This window comes from Crocuta crocuta, unplaced genomic scaffold, assembly GCF_008692635.1.
Source record: "Crocuta crocuta isolate KB4526 unplaced genomic scaffold, BGI_CrCroc_1.0 scaffold4, whole genome shotgun sequence".
Lineage (NCBI taxonomy): Eukaryota > Metazoa > Chordata > Mammalia > Carnivora > Hyaenidae > Crocuta > Crocuta crocuta.
The window spans coordinates 2850171-2862722 of record NW_027529996.1 but is presented as its reverse complement, the minus strand read 5'-3'; the positions used below and the strand labels follow the sequence as shown (position 1 = coordinate 2862722).

The window sequence follows — 12552 nt, the reverse complement described above, 5'->3', positions numbered from 1 at the left end:
CAGAGGTACAGCCAAATATTTCTCTTTCACAGAGCCAGGAACTGCAACAGGGAAGTCTAAGTCCTCACAGAGTCAGCAATTCCCAGCTGCACTCTGTCCAGCTGGGCCCACTCGCTGGCTTACATTGCCATCAGCCTGGTGTGAGATGCCTTTGAGAGGTCCTCTAGGTAAGACTGGGTCACCCAAGTAATAATAGATTGTAAAATAGATGATAGGACTTGAAAGGTAATTTTAAGCAGGATGCAAGGTAGAGAGAAGCTATTGGGACAGAGAAGTATGTCCTCAAACTGGCCTTGCTCTGAGCTCTTGGTGAATGGATCAGTATACAGCAGTCAAGAGTGATGACCTTCCTCTGAGCTGAAGATAAGAGTGATTCAAAGAAGGGGACTGAAAGATACTTGACCGAGAACACACACACACACACACACACACACACACCCCTCCCAATGCCCTTCAGTAGTCAGATTTTTAAAAATAGGACATTGAAGTATTTTACAAATGATTTAATATAAACCTTCCTGATATTATTAGCCCATGTTACCTAAAAATATAAATTTTATGACACTAAACAACTAATAAGCCACTGGGAAGATGAGTTGGGACTGGTTTGGACACGGGTCTACCCATTCTCTTTGCAATGACCCACAGGTGATGTGCATCAGGTCTCAGAACTGGTATCTGTGTGCAGCTACCGCCTATCCAACCTCAGCCCAGGCTGCTGGCAGGCCCAACCATCTCTGTAAGGTAAAACTGAGTCCTCATTTAAAACCATGTAAATGAGACATTTTAGAGTAAATATTTTATGAGACAAAACAATTTGTATGCAACTTGAAAGAGCTAGCTAATATTTGGCTGGGCAAATGAATGGTTTGGTTTATGAGAAGAGAGTAAAGGAAAACTTAGATGTAGCCTCCAAAAAGCTGTGGGTAATTTAGTTGATTGGATGAAGAACCATGGTCAGCAACTTTAATAGAGTCTGGCCAACTTAGAAACAGCATTCTATTTGGTCTTTCTCTTCTTGAGTTAATCATTGTCGGGGAGCCCATTTATCTTCTATCTGTACTCACTATGGTCTAGAACAGTACTTCTCAAACTCTTTGAGAGTTTCAAGACCACTTTACATGACTAACAATTATTGGATGACTGTGAGGAGTTTCTGTTATTGTGGGCAATAACTGAAATAGTGTTCGTTTATTTATTGATTTGTTTAAAATAACGGTAATAAGTCATTATATATTAACATGAATAACACTTTTATGAAAAATATGGTTTCCAAAACAAAAAGTTTAGTGAGAGGCATAGCACTGTTCTACATTTTTGCAAATGTCTTTAATGTATGGTGTAATAGAAAACAGCTGGACTCTCATATTTGGTCTGCATTCAGTCTGTTGTGACATATTGTTTTGGTTGAAGTATATGAAGATATGGTCTCACTCAGATATATAGTTGGAAAAGGGAAGAATATCTTAAAAGCTTTTCCACATAATTATGTAGCCTCTGGAAAATTCCACTGAATGATCATGAGAGAATGAGAATGAAAAGGGCAAATAACATGTTAGTATTATGTAGATAGTTTTGACCTTATGGATGCCCTGGAAAGGATTCGGTGATCCCTGAGGCTCTTCAGACCACATCGAGAACTGCTGCTCTCACCCTTCTCTAGATTATATGTGCCAGATTTGTTTCCAGGGGATCTGGGCTTTCCTGTTATTTGTGATGATTCTTTAAGTAAACTAACTACATTTGGACTCCAAATGTATGATATCCAGTCTTCTTTTTAGGTACCCTAAAAGAATTTTCTACATAGTTCCATAATAATCACTCCATCATTACATATATCAGTCTGATTTTACATGGACTTAGGAGGAATCTGAGAAAAGGTCACTCATTAAAATTGTTTTGTTTTTAATTGTAATTAGTAAAATATTATTGATACTTCAGAGATTTAATTCCAGAAGCGCCTGGGTGACTTAGTCAGTTAAGTGTTCACCTCTTGATTTTGGCTCAGGTCATTATTTCACAGTTGTGAGATCCAGCAAGCCTCGAGTTGGGCTCTGCACTGAGTGTGGAGCCTGCCTAAGATTTTCTGTCTCTCTCTCCCTGTCTCTCTCACATGCACACTCTGTCTCTGTCTTTCTCTCTCTCAAACAACAACAACAACAACAACAACAACACAAAACAAAACCAAAAAACAAAGAAACCACTTAACTCCAGGTGAGGTTACACATTTGTTAATCTTAGTTAATTTATATATGTAAAAGTATGTATTGGTAGTCTTTTATGGGGCCATATCCTAGGTAATAGAACTGTAGGACTGAATCAAACAGTTCTATTGTGTCAAGAAGCTCACAGTCCTTGAAATACTAAGATAATTACAAAAATCACACGGTACATAAACAAAAACTCCACAATCAGTTTAAATTCCTTGGAAGAAGAGAGACCAATGTGGCTCGTGGGGCAACGGAATGGCTTTCTGTTCATATCACAGCGAGGAATGGGGCAGGAATGACGACTGCCAGAAAGTCTGAAATGAGGAGGGAATTATGGACAACACCCCAAGGAGCAACTTTTCCTTTCACAGTCAGCGCAGATCTTAAAAATATTTTTCTTGAGAAATGAACAAAGGTGACATTTTTACCCTTTGGGCTTAGAAGCAGGTCAGTGCACATTTCGAAAATAAATAGCTCTTGGTTGATTTGATGCAGATGTCATCCACAGCTGTCCAAGCAGGGGCAGGGGGGTGTCAACGATTTGCCACAGGTTTACATTGAGCATTTTGGCAGAATTCGTGAAGCATAGACTACTTGCTTATAGAATAGTTTGTTTCTTTCTGCTGCTTAAATCTTTACTATTAAAAAAAAGCTTATTATGATGCCAGGTAACTGAGTATCTGTATAGAGTCATCTTTAGTCTACAGACACATGTTAAACATTTTTGAGCACTTATTAGGCACTAAGTGTTACCCTGAGTGCTTAAAAGATGAGTGTACCCCTAACTTACAACAGCTACTTATTTCAGGAATTTGTAGCTCATGTATTATCAGCTGCTATCAATGACATCAAATATATATTTCTCAACAGAACTGTTGATAAGTTTCTAGAGAAGTACTGTCCAATAGATTTTTTGTGATGTAGAAATATTCTATATCTGTGTTGTTCTATATGGTAGTCATTAACCATCTTCCGTTATTGGGCACTTGAAATGTGGTTCATACCGCTGAAAAACTGAATTTTAAATTGTATTTAATTTTAATTAATTAAAATTTAAATAGCCACATGAAGCCAGTAGGTACAGTATTTGATAGCACAGTTCCAGAGGATCAGACCATACAATAAACCTTTGTTTCGAAACCTCTCAGCCACATAAATTCTAAGCATGTAATAGGATTTTAAATGATACTTGTATACTAAATGATGTTACTCATATTGTTAAGGCTCAAGTCTGGGTTAATGAGATTACACTACTTACTTTGTTCTGAGGTTAAGAATGGGTTTAAAAACAAACATTGGAAGATTTATGGGACTAGATCTCTAATTTATTTATTTTTTTTATTTATTTTTTTTTTTGCTCAACTAAAATATTTATTTGATAATTTACAGCAAAGTTCTTATATGGAATAAGCTTAGCAAAGGTTTTAAAAACATCCAATAAAATGTGCTTTATTATTGTTTTTCCCTAGAGAAGTACTAATCATGTAGTATCATTTCAATTAAAATCCAACTCCCAAGAGAAAAAAAGCACAAAAGATCACAATTTTTTATGTTGTACTGAGAAATAAGAGACCTTCCTACATGATGGCTAATCCAGTCAAAATAATTAGCCACTTTAGTGTAAACACCTGGGAACTCTGACTTTCCACAGTTTTCACCCCAACTCACAACACCCCAAACATAAGTCACATTGTTGACATCCTTACAGGCTAAGGGGCCTCCAGAGTCCCCTTGACAGGCATCGATGGAACCATCATCCATACCTGCACATTCCATTTTTTTTTCAAAGTAACGACCAGGATAAAACCTGGAGCAGTTGCCTATCAGGTTAACTTCACCCCAGTGAAGTGAATAGACTTTTTGGTTATCTTTTTCTCGACCCCAGCCAGAAATAATGCATCTGTCATTAGGTTGGAATAGATATGGAGACCAGGGGACACAGGCAGGGACAGAATTAGGTAGCACACATTCTTTTTGGTTTGGGCGTCTTTTCAATTCAATCAAAGCTATGTCATTTTCATAGGTTTTTCCATTGTAGTTTTCATGGATAATAATTTGTTTTGCTAGCTGAACAATTATGTCATCCTCGGGTCTTAACCAATGTAGAAATGATGTCCATATTTGGTAACGGTGAACTTTACTGATGCTGACACAATGTGCAGCAGTTAGAATCCAACAGCCTCCAATATAAATTCCTCCACAGTTGATTTTCTCGTTTTCCTTAATTGCCACCTGCCACGGGAAGTCTCCCACTTCTGCTGGCCTTCCTCCTATAACTCGTTTCCTTCGAGCAGGCAGCCTGGGTTTAACTCCACACGATAGTTTAGGGAGAAGTGACTTTATCCATTTTCTTTCTGTATTCATATTAGCAGTCAAAAATTCTGTTTCTTCTGCATTCATATTAGCAGTCAAAAGTTCTGTTTTTTCTTTACAACCAATTTCATCTTCTCCTGTAATGCAGTCCATCTCACCATTGCACTTATACTTGTTTGGAATACAAACACCGGATTTACAAAGGAAACTTTTGCCTCGGCATCCTTTACAGCACAGCTCATCACTTTGGTCTCCACAATCATTGACACCATTACAGGTTTTCTTTTGAGGAATATATTTTCCATTCACACAATGAAAGGAGTCGTTTGTTGAAAAAACTGCATTCTGTGTGTAACACACCACACCAGCTAAATCCTGGGAATTTTTAGTTCTTCTCTTAAAAAAAGTACATTCAGCCAAACTAGTCTCTAATCCTTGACACTGCACATGCAGACATTCAGTGGAATTTATATGAAGATCTTCAGGAACTTCAAAAATTTTTTGAACCTCAAAAGCACCTTGTTGAAATCCAAGGTCAAGACAGGCCACATTAGCCTCCACAATGGTCCAAGTTTTTTACATATGAACATTTTCTTATCTTGGTCTACAAGTTTTACTTCGACAATTCCCTCAGAAGTGGTAGTTCCATAGTTTAAGGAAACATTAAAATGTCCTTTAGGTGTGCACGTTCCATTATTTAAAAACTTTGCCCCTGGCCGAAGACATTCAAAACTCTTTTGCTGACAGTAAGTTGGGAAGCTTCTCCCAGTAGTTGAACACACTGAGGTACCATTCTTTGGGCACTGATAAGGGAGTTTACAGGTACAGGTCCCGTCAATGCATTTCTGCCATGGTTGACAGAAGACTTTATTGCAGGAGAGATGTGTGTATTTTTCAGTTAGGCACTTGTTGTCTAGCAGATCTTTTGGAGGTATGTACGATGTTGAAGGATGCTGTGGTTTCTTTGTCCATTTTTTTTGATTTTCATCTGTATCAGCACTCTGTAAAAGGCCCACATGGTGGTAAGGAACTGAGTCCTCCTGGCAATAGAAGGCATTAGCTTGCTAGGCATATGAGTGAGCCACCTTAGAAACTGATTCTCCATCACCAGTTGTGCCTCCAGGTGACAGCAAGCTCAGACATCTTGACTGCAACCAGAAGAGACTCTGAGCCAGAACCAGCCAGCTCAGTTGCTCTTGAATTTCTGACCTAATTATTTCCATAGTGAAGTTTGCAAAGTTCTTTCCGAATCACAGTAGCGCTCTGAAGTAGGTACCAGTCTCCACCCTTTCAAAGAGGCAAGCAGCAGACTGTGTCCAATACCAACGTAAGGTCTCCAAAGATTCGGGTGTAAAAGACCCCAACCAAATTTAGCAAATAGGAGGTCACTAGCTTTCTTTGGAAGATAAAATTCACCAGAAGCGGAAATTAGATATTGGGGCTTAAAGAAAGAAGAGGGGCTTGTAGTATTCACAGCGTACAGCCTGTCGGTGCTCCAAACGTACTTGACAAAAAAAACCAAAAAACGTACTTGACAAATCGAATAAACTATTTGGTGCAAAGGATAAAAATAATGCTTTGGCTTTTTATCACAGAAACATGTTTTTAAGCGAAAAAAAACATTTTAAAAGGAAAGTACACGCGCGCACGTTTTTTCCCTTCCTTTAGTGAAACCATAGGATAAAAAGGATGGGCCAGTCGAGCTCACAACAGTACATATTTCAATGGGTCGAGAAAAACAAGCGCTCCAAAGAACACAGGAAGCCCTCGCACTGGGTTCCGACGCGACGAGACCCACCTCGGGCCAGAGCGCGGCTGAAAACTCCTGAGAACTGTGGGCGTGACCAACGAGGAGACCGTTTTGCACCCCGAGAAGCAAGGCTCAGGGCGAGTCCCCAGCCACCTTTAATCGCCCGGCTCCTGGGAAAGCTAGATCTCTAATTTAAAGACAAACTATGTCTTGGAAAATCTGCTGGCCATTCTGGACTGTCACAGACTAAAGAAGACACTGGGGCTTTTTGATATTATAACAATCTATAAATTGAAAAATTAAGGTATTAAATGACTTCGGCAAAAGAGTGAAAGCAAATACAGAAAGTAAAGGTCATAACGTCAACCCAATCTCTTGAGGAGGAACTATAATGCTTTGGCAAAAAATTCAGAAATTGAGAAATTGAGATGTCATATCTATAGAGACATAGCAATACCTGAGAATTATGGGGGATGCGTGTTTTACAGTCAAAGATTCTCAGCACAGCTGGACAAATAAAGATAAAAATGCGGACAGCTACATATCCATGAAGAATCAGAGAACAATAAGGAATAATCAGAGGATTATCATATGATAGCAAATTATTGTCACATTAGAGGTTTGGAAAGAAATGTTTTGAGTTCAGAGGAAGACAAACTCACATTGCAAGTCAGACTGAGATTTGAAGCCTTGGCTCTCCACCGATTAATCTATTTTTCTCCCTGGCCAAATGACTTAACCTGAGTTTCAATTTTCTTATCTATAAACTTGGAATAAGGTTGTTCTGAAGGCTGGCAGAGTACCTAACACACAGTCACATACTAAAGACTACAAGGCTACTCAAGTGGTTACAACTATTAGTTACTATCACTAGGATCTTCTGAAAGCAAAACAAATATAAGAAGTATGACAATGTTGGTGATAGCCAATGAATAAGTTAATTTAACTTGAATAGAAGTTCTTGGAGGAAATAGTAGGAAATATGCTTAATGGGTAGGATGGGCCCACAGAATTTCTTTTCTTTGAAATCCTGACAAAAGAATTTGGTTTGACTGTCATAGGTAATGAGAAAAAATTGTAGGCTGATGCCAAAAGTGCTGAGTGAGTGGCACCACCACAGATAACTTGAAGAAAGGCAAGGAAAGCAGTTAGGAGGATGTTATAATAATTCAAGTATGAGATAATGAACCCAAGTGAAATGGTAGCTGTGGAAATGGAAATAAAACGGCAAATTTAGGAGACATTTTAAAGAAAGAACGCATTAAACTTGAACTTCTCAGCCTGGGTGCTCAGCTATTATACGTGAGTTGAGATATTGATCATGAATGACTTGGGGACAGCGGGGATCACCCTACCCCTCATCGGGCAATTATTTCCAGACACAAGTGACCTTTTTTTGGTTTACTCAATGCATCTAATATCATCCTTGCCTGTGTGGGATGTGACATGAAAAATTCCGATAATCACTGAACTCAAGAGCTCAGCACCAGAGGGGATATAAGGGAAGAAGTGAATCAAGAGTTCAAATCACTACAATACTTTTATTCTTCAAGACAATGTGGGTGGTTCTGATATAGATGGTACAGGTGAGGAGTGGAACTGGTTTGGACAATTTTGCTGTGGATATTTCCATTCCTGTGACATGGAGTATTCATATATACAGGTGGTTGGGAAGACAGGATTAGAACAAAGACAAAGGTTTCTTGGAGATGAAGATTACCTGCATTTATAATGGAATACAGTCAACTGCATTGGGCTAAAACACCACCCACAGGATAGGGACAAATGCTTTGCTATCAACTTGTCTATACTTCCTTTGTCTCTAGCTCTGCTCTGTTAACTATTTTCATCTTCATCTTAGAGATAGAGAAGCATTGCAATATTTACAAATCATACGAAAATGGAAGTAAAGGCCAATACTTTGGCTGATATAATCAAATTTAGGGGCGCCTGGATGGCTCAGTCAGTTAAACATCTGATTCTTGATTTCAGCTCAGGTCATGATCTCATGGGTCATGAGGTGAGTTTGAACCCCACATCGGGCTCTGCGCTGACAGCATGGAGCCTACTTGAGATTCTCTCTCTGTCCCTCTTTCTACCCTTCCCCAGCTCTTCTGTGTTCTCCCTCTCTCTTTCTCTCTCTCTCTCAAAATAAATAACTTTAAAAAAAGATGCAGAATGATTTGTTTGCTCTAAACTAAGAATATAAACCTAAACAAGTGTATTTAGCAATGCAAAGGTACTTGCTGCCACTGAACCATATGTTATAGATAAGAGTACTGTGGGAATAAGTTTCAAGGAAGCCTGAGAAGAAATAGGGAATGCTTTACCCTTTGTTAGGTGAATTTTTCATTATTTCCTTCAGGTCCCTTCTGAAGAATTTGCTTGTAACTTGGGAAAGGTCCAAATATCTAATGAAGCTAGGATCGATTTGTTTGCAATACTTGAGGGAGGCAAACCACCTGTCTACTGAAGACAGGAGCAATAAAGAGCAGCCCTTGTGTGAAGAGAAAGCTAGAGGAGAACAATGAAGCCTCTGTAGTCAAAAATGGAACTACCAGGAGAGAAAAGGAAGCCTGAAGCCCTCTAAGTATTGATACGTAATTTTTACAACAGTCCCAGCAAATCAGCAGAAATCGTGTCTAGGGCTGATCCAAAATAGCTAAACAAACAAAAAGTAAGTAAAATCATTTAGGCTTAATAAACGCATCAAAAAGCCGAGTGTGTCAGGGTGGGGCTTTGTTTTATTTACCTCTGGCCCCCAGCAGCTGAGCTTTCAAACCACTTCCCCTTCAAACACGTGAAAACCACTCTGTTGTGTGTGAGGCTGCGGAAGATTTCTGTTGTGTGTGAGAGCGCCGAGTGCTAGTCCCATCAGTCCCCGTTGCTTACACAACCCAGGATATAAGTGGATCGCTCTAAACAGAGTGTCACCACCCCGGGGCCTCCCGGCCTTTGGAATCTGAGAGATGGGCAAGGCAGGAAGGACATGACCTTCAGTTCCCCTCCCTGGATTTGGAGCTACCCTCAGTCACCTTTCCCCCCATCAGCTTATATCCCATCTCCTTCTCTTCTACTTCCCCCTTTCTCTTGCTTCTCAAAACCTACTGCGGTAGAGAGGTGGTGAAAATGGAGGGAAATAAGGTCAAGTTTGGGAGTTGGGGTGGCATTCCATGTTATTTCCTTTTCTCTCTTCATTTTTTTTTTTTTTTTTGTTAAAGAGAGAGAGTGCACGAATGGTGGTGAAGGGCAGAAGGAGAAAGACAGAGATGGAAAGAGAATCCCAAGCAGTCTCCCTGCTGTTAGCACAGAGCCCGACGTGGGTCTTGAACCCAAGAACTGTGAGATCATGACCTGAGCTGAAATCACGAGTCACGTGCTCAACCGACTGAGCCACCCAGGTGCCCCTCTCCTTATTTCTAATGTGGCTCTGTGTAGGAAAAAGGAACAAGCCTAGATAAGTTGATTGTGCCCTGCACTACTGGAGGGGGTGCCAGTTACAATGTGGCATATGATACAGACCACTTCCTCCTGAGAAATGTACCTTAGTGGACAAGCAGGTGCAACGGAAAGGAGCCTCATCTGAATTCATCGGCATCAGTTTAAGCTCCTCTTTTTGCCGGAGGGCACCTACTTATAACCATTTGGTCAGGGAATTTGTTATTTAAAGTGCAAGTCTCATAAACAGATAGGAAAGGCCAAAAGGATGTTTTCTCAGATCAAGGACCTTGCATTAGGTTCCCTCTTGGGCATATTCCCCGCAAGTTGTTCTGTCATCCTGAGGGTATACTTCTGAGAACCTTCAGAACTCCTTACACATTGTTTCATATTCCAGAAATGATAAAATTACCTTATCATTTTCTCCAGTTGAAATAACCCCAACTTTCTTAGGTTGCCTCCCAGTTTTTTTTAATCTATTTCAAAAATTCTCTTAAAGTTGTTAAATGCTAGAATCCACAATTAATTATAAAAGTGATGCTTTGTTCTACCACAATTAAAAAGAAGTTTACGTGGTGGGAATGTAAACTGGTACAGCCCCTCTGGAAAACAGTGTGGAGGTTCCTCAGGAAACTAACAATAGAACTCCCCAATGACCCAGAAATAGCACTGCTAGGAATTTACCCAAGGGATACAGAAATGCTGAGGCATAGGAGCACATGTACTCCAATGTTCATAGCAGCACTCTCCACAATAGCTAAAACATGGAAAGAGCCTAAGTGTCCATCACCAGATGAATGGATCAAGAAGATGTGGTTTATCTACACAATGGAATACTACATGGCAATGAGAAAGAATGAAATCAGGCCGTGTGTAGCAACATGGATGGACCTTGAGGGTGTTATGCTGAGTGAAATAAGTCAGGCAGAAAAGGACAAATATCGTATGTTTGCACGTATAGGAGGATTAGGAGGAACTTAATGGAGGATCATGGGGGAGAAGAAGGGGAGAAATGGTGGCGGAGAGGGAGAAAGGCAAACTATGAGAGACTCTTGAATGCTGAGAACAAACTGAGGACTCATGGGTGTGGGGGGGGAGGGGAGAAATGGGCATGGAAGAGGGCACTTGTGGGGATGAGCACTGGGTGTTATATGGAAACCAACTTGACAATAAACTATTTGTAAAAAAAAAAAAAGTTTACGTGTGTGCATGAATGGGGGGCTCTTCTAAGCTGTACACTGATATTTTCCCAACTCAAAATAAAATATATGGTCATAACCCCTATAAATCTCTGCACTAAGCAGGTAGCTAATAAGTATTTGTTTATGTTTCTATGGATGAGTGCATTTTGGGGAGACTGAGGTAGAGGGCATGGAGAACGTAAGCTGTCAGAGTTCTCTGAGAGAGAAACAAGAATAAGATGACAGTTGGTTAATTAGATGCATTATTCTGAATGGATTCTAAGCGAGAATTCTCTGCTGTCTGGCTGGGCCCTACAGGCCCTTGACGCAGGGGGGCAGGGAAGGGAGCTTCTCCGAGGGACATCTGAGAGAAGAGGCGTATGAATCAGGATGTGCAGGCAGGATGAACACAAATAGGCTCTTACACAGCGTGGCAAGCAAACTTCTGAGCTACTATAGGTCCTTCTTCAAAGAAGACTATGTTGTAAGACTTGGGGAGGGGTGCTCTGTGTAGTTGTCTGGTGGTTTTTTGTTTGTTGGTTGATTGGCTTTGTTTTAGAAATTTCACAGCAGGGGCTCCTGAGTGGCTGCGTTGGTTTAGCATCAACTCTTGATTTCAGCTCAGATCATGATCTCACGGTTTGTGGGTTGGAGCCCCACGTTGTCAGGCTCCACGCTGATAGCACAGAACTTGCTTGGGGTTTTCTCTCTCCATGTTTCTCTGACCTCTCTCTTTCTCTAAAAATAAATTAATAAACTTAAAAAATTTCTAAAAAAGAATATTTAACAGCAACTCTGCAGTGCCACGGAAAGAAAGAATGAGCTTTTTCCCCACTTCTGTTTCGTTTCATCCATGTCTAATACAGACAGAAAAAGTAAAGCAATGTACCTCTGCCCTGGATGGATAATCCAGAGAATAAAAACGAGTAAACTCTGAACCAGGGGATGAAGCTGAGAGGCATATGGAAAGGCACTCCTGCGGCAAAGAGAGGCTGTAACCTCAGAGTTGTCCTTTGAGCTTGTCACTCTGTTGACTAAACTGTGAAATTGTAGATTTTGCAAGCCCGAGTGAAAGAACTATGTTTTCTCTTGTATGATGGCCAGAAAATGGGGTGGGCATATATTCTCTACTAAAGAGAACTGTGCGATTATAAATTATCTTGGGGCTATTGCCTGTCAATTCCTAACAGGAAGTTGGCATGATCAGCTAAATTTTCCATAACAGCATCCTAAGCCCTCTGAGTTCCTAGCACACAACTCGTTTATAGGGGAAATGAAAATGTCGCTTCCTCCCATGAGAGATCCAAGTTATACTGTCCACACACTCTATCACACGGCCCCTCTCTGATGTCACACAAGCAACTGTTATGAGAGGAGAAAGTGACTCTCATGGTGGAAAAGTAAAAGTTCAAGGTCCAGGGGTAGAGGTACAGGTAAGACAACACGTGTCTAGACAAAGGAAATGTTATTCACCTACAAAAAAGATGCTGTAGATGTATATGAACTGACAGGAGACATGTCCATGTTACTGGTCCTGTGACAAAGGCATGGACAATGCATCACCTCCTTCATGACAAATAGAGAGAGCCTGGCTCTTGAAGCCACACTACCTGGGTTTGAACCTTAGCTGTGAGAGTTTGGGCAAGTGACTTCTCTGTGC

The 12552-nt window shown here is 40.4% G+C and overlaps 2 protein-coding genes across 4 annotated transcripts in view; both read right to left on the bottom strand.

Annotated features, from left to right (window-relative positions):
* The window catches only part of FYB1 (FYN binding protein 1), a 159507-nt gene that overhangs the window by 128290 nt on the left and 18665 nt on the right, over positions 1-12552 (bottom strand). The window lies entirely within an intron of this gene.
* On the bottom strand, positions 3628-9865 carry LOC144231054 (complement factor I-like). The gene is given in 3 exon segments (XM_077763434.1): positions 3628-5095; positions 5098-5587; positions 9818-9865. Coding segments are annotated over 3 exon segments (1947 nt in total). The 3' UTR covers positions 3628-3686.